Source organism: Oncorhynchus kisutch, linkage group LG6, assembly GCF_002021735.2.
Source record: "Oncorhynchus kisutch isolate 150728-3 linkage group LG6, Okis_V2, whole genome shotgun sequence".
Lineage (NCBI taxonomy): Eukaryota > Metazoa > Chordata > Actinopteri > Salmoniformes > Salmonidae > Oncorhynchus > Oncorhynchus kisutch.
In genome coordinates this window covers 63,201,789-63,216,613 of record NC_034179.2, presented here as the reverse complement: position 1 = coordinate 63,216,613, position 14,825 = coordinate 63,201,789, and the positions used below count along the sequence as shown (strand labels likewise).

The 14,825-nt window shown below is 40.2% G+C and overlaps 1 protein-coding gene across 1 annotated transcript; it reads right to left on the bottom strand.

Moving 5' to 3' along the window:
- Positions 1 to 6,798: 6,798 nt before the first annotated feature.
- Positions 6,799 to 14,566, bottom strand: LOC109892207 (homeobox protein Dlx3b). Its single transcript, XM_020484640.2, has 3 exons — positions 14,018 to 14,566; positions 9,697 to 9,881; positions 6,799 to 8,200 (listed from the first exon to the last, which is right to left on the bottom strand). Exons 1-3 carry the CDS (start codon positions 14,343 to 14,345, stop codon positions 7,880 to 7,882), a joined length of 834 nt encoding a protein of 277 aa, XP_020340229.1. The 5' UTR covers positions 14,346 to 14,566; the 3' UTR covers positions 6,799 to 7,879.
- Between the last annotated feature and the right edge of the window lie 259 nt (positions 14,567 to 14,825).

Below are 14,825 nucleotides of genomic sequence, written 5' to 3'. Positions count from 1 at the left end.
CCCCAGCACAAGGTGCACCTGTCTAATAATCATGCTGTTTAATCAGCTTCTTGATATGCCACACATGTCAGGTGCATGAATTATCTTGGCAAAGGAGAAATGCTCACGAACAGGGATGTAAACAAATTTGTACACAACATTTTAAAGAAATAAACTTTTAGTGCTTATGGAACATTTCTGGGATCATTTATTTCAGCTCATGAAACATGGGACCAACACTTTACATGTTGCATTTATTTTTTTGTTCAGTATAGAACCACGGAGAGTTACCGCAATTCACAAAGAAAACAACTGCCTCCACTATTCCAACAGAATTTCAACTTCAACATCATCAAATCACCTATGCTTAGATTTATACAGTGACTAAAAACTAAACGATACCAAAAACAATTTAGTCCAATCAACGTCAGCTAAATATGATGTGGCTGTCTGTGTTTCTGATTTCTGTGTGTGTGTGCGTGCAAGTCCATGCAAGTAGACAAAACATATTGACTCACCCTACTTGTAGAGAAACTCCAATGCCATCCTCCTCTCTTTCATGTTGACGAAACAGACTATCACTCTGTCATACAGTACACGCTTTTGTTTTTAGTTTTCTTAAGTTTCCTGGCTAAAATGCATGCTCGCTAGCCTAAATTCCTTTCATGGGCAATGTTAGCAAGTTAACATTAGCCTTCTACATCTAGCTACATATTGAACTTCCATCCTCTCAGGCCAGGGGCACAACAAAGTATGAATTAATGGTCGAATCAAAATCACCGTTATAATGATTGGCCAGTACGGAGAATTAAGTAAAACCACAAGTCCAAATCCCTATCTCCATCCATGGCTAATTTAGGAAAGGGACAATTTTAGCTAGCTGGCCAATGGAGGACAACACAACGAGATGCAACAATTCAAGTTGTTTCTGTCAATGACGCATGCTCTCGATGTGATGATGGGAGTGACACCAAATCCAAACTTGCTTCCCTTGAGACTTTTTTTGTTTGTTGGTGTGCCAGAACCATTCACAGTTGAGCTCACTCAGTTTAGCTCAACGCTGATTGGCTATTATTTTATACTTTTTTTTTTTTATCAAAGAGGCCAAATGCTTGCTGGCTTTTTTTGCATTCAATGCTATGGTCGGCAACAATGTCATACTCTTTTGGACCAGTCAGCCTCAAATAGATGGCCTACACATACAGAGACAGAGGGGCACTGTTTCGCATGCTTGGATGCTTCCACCAAATTGAATTGAAGGAAAATTATGAGAGAGACAGAGAGACGAAAGATACATTATTTTCTATGTTTTTACTTTTTTCCCAGTTTTTTTTGTTGGGGGGGGGGGGAGCTTTGCTTCTCTTGGCATCCATGATTACTGCTTGAACAACCCACCAAGTTGAAATTACAAGTGGAAAACTTTTTGTTATCCGAGTTCCGACGTTTCACCACTGACCTTTTACCTTTTCAACCAAAAGATGACAAATCCGTTTTTGACAATTACAACGTTATCAATAAAGAAAACGCAGCTAGTTTGACCATTATGTCAATATTAAGCACGTTAGCTAACTTTGTTATAAGCAATGTTAGCTAGCTTATCAAGTTCAAATCTTATTGGATGAAGAATTGTTACGACTTCAATGGCACGTGAACACATTCATGTGGACTTAGCTACCACTTCCCAGTGTACCATTTTCCACGAGCACATAAAGCAACCCTTTGTCCATAATCGGTAGACAGTTTAGGCCTATATTAATTCTGCGTCATTTACCGAGCAGTGCACAAGAAAGAAACCTATTCAAACCATTTTTTAAGAATTTATCCCCCCTTCCCAAATCAAACATAGGTGCTAATGTTGTGTCCTCGTTTTGCATGCACATGCTTACATTACTTCCTGTCTGTTGCAGCCAATCATTGGTGGCAGCATGACATGCCAATTTTACAGGGCTCATTAGCTAATGGTGGGGATACCTAGTCAGCTGCACAACTGAATGCATTCAACCGAAATGTGTCTTCCACATTTAACCCAACCCCTCACAATCAACGTCCACATTATCGGCGCCCGGGGAGTAGTTGTTGGGGGTTAACTGCCTTTCTCAAGGGCAGAACAACAGACGTTTCCACCTTGCCTGCTCGGGATTTGAACCAGCGACCTTTCAGTTACTGGCCCAATGTTCTTAACCGCTAGAGATACAGGTGTGTGAACCACAGACAGGCGAGCAGCAAAGCGGAAAAAAATTATGTCTTAATTTTTCGGGAGATTTCTACGATTATGGATAGACCTATACCTTCCGACCTGGGAAAAGTGTCCTAAACAGGTAAGCCTACACCACAGATACAGTAATTTCAGCATGACTTATCTCAACCATGTCTATAATTAAAACCTAACCTTAGGTGCAATACATCCCCGTCTACGATTAGTAGCACCCCAAGCAAATGGCAGAAAAGTGTCCCTGCTGCAAACATCAACACTGAGAATAAATATTCCAGGGCCAGTGAAAAGCCCACAGCTGTCTCTCATGCCTCTTCCATCCCATCTTTGTTTGTGTTTTTTTTCCCCCATATGAAAATGACAGTGGTGAGTGATGTTTGTGGTAGGAGTGAAACCATATCCCTTCCCTGCCTTGAGAGGCAGTATGACGTCTGCAAGCTGGGATGCTGTCCTCCTCAGCTGTGCTTCTCAGTTCTCGCCCAACCACCCAATCCACCTCCAGATAACCCCCGCACCCCATCCATAGGTTTGCTTGTGAGAATATGAGTGGGAATATGGATTCTTGTTTGACTAGATATGGACCGTGGCTGAACCTACTGCACTGAGAATACAAAACATTAAGGACACCTGCTCTTTCCATGACATATAGACTGACCAGGTGAATCCAGGTGAAAGCTATGATCTCTTATTTATGTCACTTGTTAATAAATCCACTTCAATCAGTGTAGATGAAGGGGAGGAGACAGGTTATTGAAGGATTTTTAGCCTTGAGACAATTGAGACATGGATCGTGTATGTGTGCCATTCAGAGGGTGAATGGGCAAGACAATAGTTTTAAGTGCCTTTGAACGGGGTATGGTAGTAGGTGCCAGGCGTACCAGTTTGTGTCAAGAACTGCAACGCTGCTGGGCTTTTCACACTCAACAGTTTCCCATGTTTATCAAGAAAGGTCCACCACCCAAAGGTCACCCAGACAACTTGACACAACTGTGGGAAGCATTGGAGTCAACATGGGCCAGCATCCCTGTGTGAAGCTTTCAACACCTTGTAGAGTCCACGCCCCGACGAATTGAGGCTGTTCTGAGAGAAAAAGGGGGTGCAACTCAATATTAGGAAGGTGTTCCTAATGTTTGGTAAACTTTGTTTGTTTTTTAAGTGTGGTTGATTCTGATCAATCATGTCCAACTTCGCTAACGATTCAGTTACCATGACAATGTTGAATGTGCTAAGTTGTTTGGTGGGCTAAAATCTCAATGCTACCCCCTCAGCCCACACACCAGACATATAATCAACTCCTATCTCCTAAGGCTTAAGGCGTCCAGACAGCCTGCTGAGTGAGGCATGAGAGACCAGAGGCCCACACACAGAGCCAGGGAGCACTCCTCCTGCTAACTACAACATTTATATTGTTTGTCCCAAAGAGTCATAAGATAAACTTCACAGAACTTGACCGTTTCAAGCTTCCATAGCTTCCCATCAACTCAAAGAAGACATGATTGTGTTTTCATGTTTATTACTGCAGAATGATGCCACTTGTTAGTGAGAGTAAGGGGTTTCTTTGTGTCTCTGTCTTTGCGTTTTGAATTCTAACAAAGATATTTTGAGCTACTACTTTCAAATCCAATATCCCAGATATCTAAACGTGCTTGCCATAGGACGACACCTCCTCACTACATATTTTTATTTTTGGACCGGAGGAGGAGAAGGAGAAGATAGGAAAAGAAAATGAATACGTTTCAAATCAGACTTTATTAAGGAACCTGTTAAAGATGGGGTATGAAGGAGTTTCCATGCTCTGTGCTCCGTCCTCCGGGCCAGTACAGCAGCCTCTACCTCTAGCCTCTTATGGTCACACAATTTGTAGTCTATTTGAGGTTGAAAAAGGCTTCGGAAGTGTATAATTTTCACTTTGAAATGTCAAGACTTGATTTTCCCGTACAACAAAATGTTTTTCCACGCTACAAAAATGTCTATAAATTATAATCCACATTTCATGCAGGATTATTTTCCTGCTGTAGCAAACTGGCTCAATTTAAGATCCTACATCTGTAGGATCCCCTTCCCATGATGTCCTGTTGTCCCTCTATCCATCCCTGATGACACATTCTGTCACTCTATAGCTCTGCAAACAGACCAGCCAGGTAAACTGTTGGTACTCTTGGTCGGTATGCGAGCGCCTGAAGCAAGCAAGGATTCTGGGAGATGGACAGTTATTTTGTCACAGTCTCCTTTCCCTTCCAACTGTCTCTCTCCCATTCCTTAACTGAGTCTCTCTCTCTCTCTCTCTCTCTCTCTCTCTCTCTCTCTCTCTCTCTCTCTCTCTCTCTCTCTCTCTCTCTCTCTCTCTCTCTCTCTCTCTCTCTCTCTCTCTCTCTCTCTCTCTCTCTCTCTCTCTCTCTCTCTCTCTCTCTCTCTCTCTCTCTCTCTCTCTCTCTCTCTCTCTCTCTCTCTCTCTCTCTCTCTCTCTCTCTCTCTCTCTCTCTCTCTCTCTCTCTCTCTCTCTCTCTCTCTCTCTCTCTCTCAGTAGTGTGCTATTAAAATCCAGAGACTCCAGAGTGTCTGCCCGCCTGTCACCTCCCACAGCTTCTTCACACGCAGGCTGGCAGCTCTTCCCAAATCCAGGGCATGTTCACCTCACTGACTCAGACAGACAGGCAAACGGTCTGCCTCACACACTTAATTAACCCATGAGCCACCAAATATAGTTGGTCCTTCCTTAACAACTTTAACTACAGTTGTTTCTATCGCGTTAGTGCCTTTTTCACAAGTATGTGGTACATTTTAACAACTGTTATTCTCCTCACGTGTGAAAAGGTGGTGTGAACTCTAAATTATGTGAACTCTAAATGAAATACATGTGAACATGTGGTTTTGCATGTGAACAACTGACCTCGTGTGTCTCTCAGCTCAACGTGAAAACAGCTATTTCACATGAGTTTGTTTGTAAGGGAAGTAATGAAATGGTATGGGGGTTTTAAGGTAAGTGGTACACTGTTCAGCTAAAATAGTGTAAATATCTTTAATCAACATGATTACATTTGACATGGTCCCTTAGTACTGACTTTTAAAAACTCACAACCTCTGGATTTAGGGTACGCTGATCCTTCTGCTGTGCCAGAAAGACTGTAGCATTCTCAGAAGTCCCCTACAGATTCATGACCTATAATACATGCACTTATTTCAGTAATTTGAGGGTTTTCTGTATAGTTGTCTAATGTTGGTGAGACATATTATTCTGTTTCAATCTTACTCCTGAATAACTAGGATAAATATAATCGCTTTTTTGTGTGTATTTGTAACATTGCTGAGATTTACTTTGAAGTCCTGTGTAGGAATACAGATTAAATCAGTCATTGACATGGTGGAGTAGCAGGAAGATCTGAATGCTGTGAACCAAGAGGTTTTGAGTTCAAATCCCAGGACATGTTGAAGAATTATTGTATAAATAAACATACACAATGTAATTATGTGTGTCTAATATATCAGTTGAAAACACTGCGACTGCGCGACATCCTAACGACACATTTTTGTTTGCAGGGAATCACCTGTGAAAAATATCCAGTGTTCCAAAACCACATGGTTTCACATTATTTCACATGTGAAATTTCAGATGTGAAATAAAATGCGCAAAATGTGAAATCATGTGATTTTCTATGTGAAATCATGTCATTTTCCCATAAGCGAGTACTGTAATTTATGCCATTTACGCAGCAGACACGGTCCACACATTTTGGTATGTGACCCTGGTGAGAATCCAACACACATTTCTGGTGTTGCTAGTGCCATACTTTTATGAACTGAGCCACATACAGGACCAATACAATATATAAGTACAATACTGCAAAATACAATACATGATTACCATACAGGCGGAAGATGTATGATTACCATCCCCATGAGCGTACCACCCTCCTTCAGGCCATGGAGGAGGCATACAATGATTTCAATCCAGACCTATTTAGACCAAAAGGTTTTTCCCAAGGTACATGAACAATGAAGATATTTACTGCCATTTCGATCAAAACCTATGGCCAAATGCTCAAGACAGGCTTGATTGAAAACTAGTGCCTGCTAAAGATTGTTTCTTTAATTTCTTTAATTTGATTTTATTGTGAAAGATGTCTTCAATGATCAGACCTTTGATCACACATGGGTGGCACAGTGGTATAAGTGGCACTGTGCCACCAGAGACTCTGGGTTTGAGCCCAGGCTCTGTTGCAGCCGGCCGCGACCGGGAGGTCCATGGGGAGACGCACAATTGGCCTAGCGTCGCCTGGGTTAGGAAGGGTTTGGCTGGTAGGGATATCTTTGTCTCATCTCGCACTAGCGACTCCTATGGCGGGCCGGGCGCAGTGCATGCTGACCAGGTTGCTAGGTGTTTCCTCTGACACATTGGTGCGGCTGGCTTCCGGGTTGGATGTGTGCTGTGTTAAGAAGCAGTGCGGCTTGGTTGGGTTGTGTTTCGGAGGACGCGTGGCTCTCAACCTTCGTCTCTCCCGAGCCCGTACAGGAGTTGTAGCAATGAGACAAGACAGTAACTACTAACAATTGGGGAGAAAAAGGGGGTAAAAAAAAGAAGTGATGTCAGTACAGTACTGAAGGACAATATTGAAACATGTACAATCATTATATTTCACAGTAAACTTTATTCCATTTTGTCCTTACAATTGTTTCAATGGATCATTTGTATAAAGAAGTTTATGGAAACAAGATTTGAATGTTATCTCAAGGGGTCATTTACACTTTTGTGTGTGTGTGTGTGTGTGTGTGTGTGTGTGTGTGTGTGTGTGTGTGTGTGTGTGTGTGTGTGTGTGTGTGTGTGTGTGTGTGTGTGTGTGTGTGTGTGTGTGTGTGCGCGTGTGTGTGTGCGTGTGTAAATATTACATGATTTCAATTGGTGTAAATAGAATTAATAAAAACAAAAACTTTATTATTCACTCCAAAGACTACCTATAAAATGTGTTTTTCTCAGGCACAAAATTGTCACATTGACTTTCTACTAACAGATCAATAGAGTATAAAATAGGCTACATTATAAATAACCTGAGTTTATGGCTTTTACCAAAAAATCGATTGCAAACGCAAAGAGTACCAAATACACATTTCTTTCCCTCTATAGTTCTCTGCAACGTCCAAGAGATGTTTTGTTTTGAACCATTGTGAAATAAAATGTTGAATTGAGCCTTGATGACATCCATATAAATGCAACAAAAGGCAAGTATAAATAATAAATGTATGAAAATGGTACACGCTACTTCCGTGTATCTGCGAGTGTTTCATATTGTGAAGAAACAAATGGCGTTGAATGCACTGACGGTATATATTTGCATAGCTGTAGATCAAAGAATCTGAAAGGACCTCAGTGGGCCACCGTAAAGTAAAGTACCACCAAATAGGCTGCCATTCTATCCATTCTCATATCAAATCTCTCCAACAGATTGAAATGAGCCACTGATAACATTAGCATCTCATCACTCTATCTAAACAGAATATGGACTTGGATTTGTCAGTTCTTTTTGTATACAATTTGTATACAACAGAGACAACAAGTCCTTGTGCATGTTTCCCAAATTGTCCGTGAAGTTCAGCCCTCTGTATTGGCACACAAATCCCATCACAGCCCTCTAGGCTTTATTTTCAATGAGCCGCCATGTTGTTAACACACAGTTTGTACCGGCACATTTTGTGTTAGTACACCGCCCCCATATTCTTAGGTGGTGTTGTGTGCTGATGAACCAGTCCTGAGTGCTGTGAGCGTGACTGTGAGGTCTGTTGATACCAGTGATGAGTGTAGTTCTCCACATAACACAGAGTGGAGCCGAGGGAGGGCTGGGGAGCCTGCTCTCTAGTGGCGGGGTCTGTGGGTACAATACGGTCCCAAATGGCCGGGGACAGGGGTGAATTGCAGGACATAGAGTCACTGGCTCCTGGGCTGTTGTCCAGTAGAACTTCCCCATTCATGTACAGCTTCTTGAATTTGGAACGGCGATTCTGGAACCAGATCTTGACCTGGAAGAAAAAATATTTGAGCTACAGGTTTATATAGAAGGACGGGATGTTTGTACCAGAAATGTGAAGGTATGGGTTAAAAATGTATTATCTAGCGAAGGGTTGTAATTTCATATTGACACCCTAGGCCTTATTAGAATAGAATATACCTAATTATGTTGCATTGAAATTTGGAATCCAGATGCAAACTTAGATCAATTAATGAAGCTATCAATTATCACATATGAAAACGACAGGAAGAGGTTAATAACCCCGGTGGTTTGACATATAATATAAACAATACCGCTTTTTTTTTTATCTCTTTGGTACTATTTTTACAAGTATTTGGTGAACTGTAAGATACATGTTTCCAAACTGTCCTTTGAATGTAGTATGCTACAGTCTGTACATTACAGTACATTACACTGTTTTACATTAGGCTATACACCTGCACTACCCATTCTAATTGAAGGAACATCAAATTTCCATCATTTCTATCCCACGTGGGGTCAAAGACGTGATCATTGAAGACATCTTTCGCAGTGTAATCAAATGAAAGAAACATACATTTTAGCAGGCACTAGTTTGCATTAAGCCTGTCTTGAGCATTTGGCCATAGATTCTCATCGAATTTGCAGTAAATATCCTCATTGTTCATGCACCTGGGGGAAAACATTTTGTCATGGCAAACTTCATTTTGGATACATATGTATTGTGTAGGGGATGCATTTCTTTCTTGTTTTGGACTTTCTGGATTATGTGTGTATTGGTATTGTATTACTGCACTGTAGGAGCTAGAAACACAAGCATTTCGCTGTGTACGCTACCGATTAACTTTGATTTGTTATATACAGAACATCTCTGATCAGATTTGTATTTTTTTACTTACTGTGAAGTAAAATCATAATAGTCATCATCATAGCAGTACATTCGAGTTTATATCATATCTTTTTTTATGTTTCTACTTTACAGACACTTTTTTTATTATGCAATTCTCAAAATCTGTTGTAGACAAACACGTTTACGTGTACCATCTATAGGTTTACCAAGCGTTTAAGTGATCATCAATTAAGAACAGTCGGATGAAGTAATAGTAACAAGTCTTGTGAGTATTACATTGTGAAAGGCAATAACTTTACATGAACATGTTTCGCAATGTGAAATATGTCTTTCTAGATGAAACACTGATTCAGTTTGGTGAAAAAGTGACTGTATGAGTTTGTGTGTTGTACTAATAAGTCAATTGAACATTAGAGTTTTAAAACAACTGCTTTTTTGTTGATCTGTTTTGAGTTTTCTACTAAGAGCTGTGCAAATGTACCACATACTTGTGAATGTAAGAAGCGATAAAGAATCTATAACATCTCAGATGATTCATTAGATGTAGAATTACAGTATGCAAAAAGATGCCAGTGTAGTTCATGGTTTTATTAGACAAATGAACATAAATCATAGAGATACAAATCTCTCAACAGCGTGTCATAACAGTGGTATGTGTGGCCTGTTGGCTTCCTCACCTGTGTTTGTGTCACGTCGAGTTGAGCCGCTAGTTCGGTTCTCTCAGGAAGAGACAAATACTGAGTTCCCTGGAAGCGATGTTGCAACGCAGCGAGCTGGTAACTAGAATATATGGTGCGAGGTTTTCTGATTTTTCTAGGCTTTCCGTTGACCATTCTCACCTCAGGCTCTGGTTCTTCTTTCACTGAAAAATGACAGAGCATTAGTAGGCTAAAGGACTGGAGAGGCTCATACATTTACACTAGGCCTAGAGAGGGCTTCAACAGTAGGCTATAGGCCTATGCCTACAGAAATAAAATATTATGATAACAGATTAATGAAAACTATTATGATAAAATATGAATGATGATGTATTTCATTAGTCAACATCAATTTAAAAAAATATAATTCTGCCCTACATTTTTTTTTTTTACCAGTTCTGAAATATGCTCTACTCCATAGCATAAACAGGGTTTGGTGCACAAAATGTCTTTGTCCAAGAGATTTCAATGCCCCTCACATTATTATGGGATATGCCCATTAATGAGACAGGATGATTGATGCATCGAGTATATAGGCTGTTGGGGTGTTTTCACATTCAGTGATCAAGTCAAAACTCTAAGTCAGGCTATTGAGCCAAAAAGCAATGCGTGCCAGACTGGCATGATGTGACACCTGATGTTGATGCGCTTGGCTTCGGGCCAGTTCGAAGATAAATATTATTTCTGGATAAAACGATAAATGGAATGTTATAGGGCCTAGATCCCTAAACATTGTTAACAACACCACAGTTACCATTGACAACACAAACACAATAGCAGTTCTCTCTCAAATGTGAAGGTTTCAGCTGCTTTGCAAATCCAATTTTGGATAAAATAAGGAAGCCTTTTGCATTTACAGAATAGGCTGCATTTTAATTTGCATTCTAGGTCATATGAACAATTTATATTATTTAAGAGCTTAATAGCATAGTGTGTTATTGCAAAAAGATCAAAGTAGGCTAGGCCTAATGGGTCATTTGAATTGTATGATATAAGGCACTATTCCCTGGGAGCTCATCTTAAAGGCCATGAACAGTCAAAATCATGTTGTTCGTGAAATTGGATGATATTTGGATGAAACCAGATCAAAGTATGATCACCAATGTATGAAATGTATGACTGTTGCTTCCACTTTGATAAAGTTTTATCATAAAGTTATTGGTCCCCTCCCCTGTGTCAAACACTTGGATTCAGGAGGCGGGATTATTAAAACTAGGTCTTCATCTGTGTCTGGTGTTAGCTAGCTACTGGTTAGCTAGGTCCTCATCTGTGTCTGGTGTTAGCTAGCTATGGGTTAGCTAGGTCTTCATCTGTGTCTGGTGTTAGCTAGCTACTGGTTAGCTAGGTCTTCATCTGTGTCTGGTGTTAGCTGGCTACTGGTTAGCTAGGTCTTCATCTGTGTCTGGTGTTAGCTAGCTACGGGTTAGTTAGGTCTTCATCTGTGTCTGGTGTTAGCTAGCTACTGGTTAGCTAGATCTTCATCTGTGTCTGGTGTTAGCTAGCTAGGTCTTCATCTGTGTCTGGTGTTAGCTGGCTACTGGTTAGCTAGGTCTTCATCTGTGTCTGGTGTTAGCTAGCTACGGGTTAGTTAGGTCTTCATCTGTGTCTGGTGTTAGCTGGCTACTGGTTAGCTAGGTCTTCATCTGTGTCTGGTGTTAGCTAGGTCTTCATCTGTGTCTGGTGTTAGCTAGCTACTGGTTAGCTAGATCTTCATCGGTGTCTGGTGTTAGCTAGCTAGGTCTTCATCTGTGTCTGGTGTTAGCTGGCTACTGGTTAGCTAGGTCTTCATCTGTGTCTGGTGTTAGCTAGCTACGGGTAGTTAGGTCTTCATCTGTGTCTGGTGTTAGCTAGCTACTGGTTAGTTAGGTCTTCAACCAGCATGGAACAAAAGGTGGGGAAAAGGGTTCAATACTCTGACGCAGTTGTCAAATCAACACATCACAAGAGACATGCCAAACGGGAGATATATAAAACATTTGACATTATTGATGCAATTTCAATATTGTTTGAGATGCTTAGTGAACCACCAAATTAGCTTGAGAGGATTTTACTGCAACACTGCTCACTGAAACCAAGTTGCTTGACATAGGCGTTTCAAAGAGCTGTCAGTCAAGACGAGGTCATGAATATAAACTCCCGCCCACTCAAGCCTGTCTTTTCAAACTTCCTGCTGGTTAGCCTCCAGCGCAAAAAAAATGTTTCTCATATTCTGAGCATTTCTATTCAAAACTAATATTATGGGTGATATTTTATTAACTCAAAAGGCTATTTTACATAGGAATCAGAATGACTGTTTGGTACCTTTCAGAATTTTGACAAAAATACAAATGAGGTAGGCTTTAGCTGATTTTATTTTAATGAAAATTTGTCACATATCACATGTTGGCTTTGCAGCCTAGAATGCAGAATAGCAAAAAATATATTCTTGACATACTGTCTACAGGCCTAGTCCTACTCAATTTGTATAGTATATCCATAAGGATTTTTTTTAAATAACATGTGAAACATGTAAAAGAAACACGTGATAACATGAAAGTACACGTGAAATCATCTCAGCACATATGAAAACATCTCATATGAAATAAATGTGACAACATGGGGATGCAAAATTTCAACACTTTATACCATGAAACTACATGTGACAACATTTGAAATTTTTTCAAAATAAGGATTCCGGATTTAAAATCGCCATACCATTTCATTACTTCCCTTACAAAAAAGCATGTGACATTTACAGTTTCACATGTGAAATAGCTGAAATAGCTGAGGTCAGATGTTCAAATGTATTCAATTTAGAGTTCACATGTTAACACCCCCTTTATACATGTGAGGAGGATAATGTTTTCACTTCACATATGAATTGCAGATTCAGATGTGAGAAATGTACATACATTTTGGACTTTAATGATCAATTAATGAGCAATTATCGATATATGCCCATTGATACTTGAATAATACAACTTATAAATGCCTCACAAGCTTAGATCAACTGCCCTACCGCAGCAGAACCCAAAATGCAAGCTTGTTTTACTCCAATGTTTGTAAACAATGTAAATATAAACAAACACTGTATAGCCTCAAAACATAATGTAAACTATAATTGTGACATATCATGGATCAATTGCTCTGTCTATGAATTTGAGAATGGTTACATTTCTCCAGGCCCATCTCTCAGCTTTTTACCAAAACAAAGGCGGGATGCCCACTTTGTTATTGTTTCAATTAAGGATTCTAGCTTTAATGTAAGGCGAACATTGTTGAGATAAAATGTGTTAAAAAAAAGTGCATAAATCTTTAATCAATATGGTTATTTTGATCACTTAGTACTGACTTTTCAACATGACCCAACCTGGGATTTGAACTCACAACCTCTGGATTTGGGTTGTGCTGCTCTTTCTGCTGCGCCACAAAGTCTAAAAGACTGCCCATTTGCACTGTTATTTTAGTCATCAGTTAATCTGACTATTCTCTCATTATTGATTTAGTTGACTTATCTCAGCATTTTAAGGGTTTTCTGTATAGTTGTCTGAAGTCAGTGTGGAATAAAATTCTGTTTTAATGTTACTCCTGAATCACTACGACAAATATAATCGCTTTTCTTGAGTGTATTATACAAAACTGAGATTTATTTTGAAGTCCAGTGTAGGAATAGTGGTGAAATCAGTCATTGACACAGACATGGTGGCATAGCAGGAAGTGTTGAGTGCCATGAACCAAGGTTGTGAGTTCAAATCCCACATGAGGACATGTTGAATAATAATTACTGTATAAATAAACATACACAATGTAATCATGTATGTAAATTACTGTATCTGCTAAGTGGAAAAACACTGTGTATAGTTTGTGACTTTCTGAGGACATCCTAATTTCAATTGCAGGGCATCGTGTAGAGAAACTTCATGTGAAATATCATCACATGTAAAGTGTTCCAAAACCATGTGATTTGACATGTGGAATTTTGACATGTGTAATCATGTTTTTTTCCATAAAGGTAGGCCAAATTTAGTTGATAAATTACTCCAAATCAAAAGTACGCTAACTTACACTATTTTCAAAACCGTTTAACACCCAAGACATCCACAACCAAATGAATTCCTAACACCAATTAGGCTGACCAAATGTAAATTCGATTTATAGAATTTTAAGTAGGCACATTTAAATTCTGTGGCATAAACGTTGGTCCTCGTTGTCGATAAGCCTTTTGGATAGTTGATTTAACATCGGCCACGTGTCAAAATAGTAATAAACATAACTTCGAGATTCACCAAAAATGGCAACGTGCCTCATGCGTAAATCTTACCGGTATCTTGGAGATGTGACTGTATGTCCCGGGTATAATGAGCATATTGCGTATGAGGATACGGGTTTTCCGATTTGGCAATGTAGGCCCCATGGAGATTGTAGTGGTGATGATACGAGTATGGCTTCATTGGTTGCAAGCAGGACTGACCGTGGCTGGGGTAGTAGTCGTGGTGGCTGTGCGTCGTCTGGCCGCTGTAGAACCCCATGTCCATGGGAGAGGACTTTGGCAGTATCGGCAAATCATTGGCGCCCGGGTGACAGCTCACTGTGGAGTGGAGATCAGACGACAGGCTCGATGCCGCCTTCTCAGAAGTAGTTCCATTCATCCTGCACGGCCCTCCTTCACCCCCCTAATAAAAACCTCCAGAAATAGAGGAGACTCGTAAGAAAGGCCCTAGAAAGTTGAAATTCAAGTTTGAAAAGTAAACATCAACTCCCCAAAATAAAACCAAAACAATAGGCCTATTGTGAAGCGTTGAACTCTTCAGAGTGTATCCAAAGTCCCTCTGCGAGACTGCACTGCACTGTGAAGGCACCCAACCCAACTGAACTCAAAATTACAGAGAGCGAGGGGAGTGAATGCTTCATTCCCAGTTTACCCTGAGGGCTAAACTGTGTCGCCAGCCAGGCTACACTCCTCTCGCCACGAAAACCTCCAGAACCTCCCCCGGCCTGAACCACAGTCCCACAACATTTCTGAAAGTAGAAGAGACATTTTCTGCTGGATGTGTTTATTAGGCAGTTAAGAATACAGTTAAGAAAAAATGCACAGATTATGCAATCTCTATTGCACTCCACACTGCCCT

Bases quoted from the DNA above. Each gene is read 5' to 3' on its own strand.
- LOC109892207 (XM_020484640.2), bottom strand. From the start codon at position 14,345: ATGAATGGAACTACTTCTGAGAAGGCGGCATCGAGCCTGTCGTCTGAT. The intron at 9,882-14,017 runs GTAAGATTTACG...GTCATTTTTCAG, and splicing joins GTCACATCTCCAAGATACCG to TGAAAGAAGAACCAGAGCCT. The intron at 8,201-9,696 runs GTGAGGAAGCCA...TTTTTCTTCCAG, and splicing joins TCGACGTGACACAAACACAG to GTCAAGATCTGGTTCCAGAA.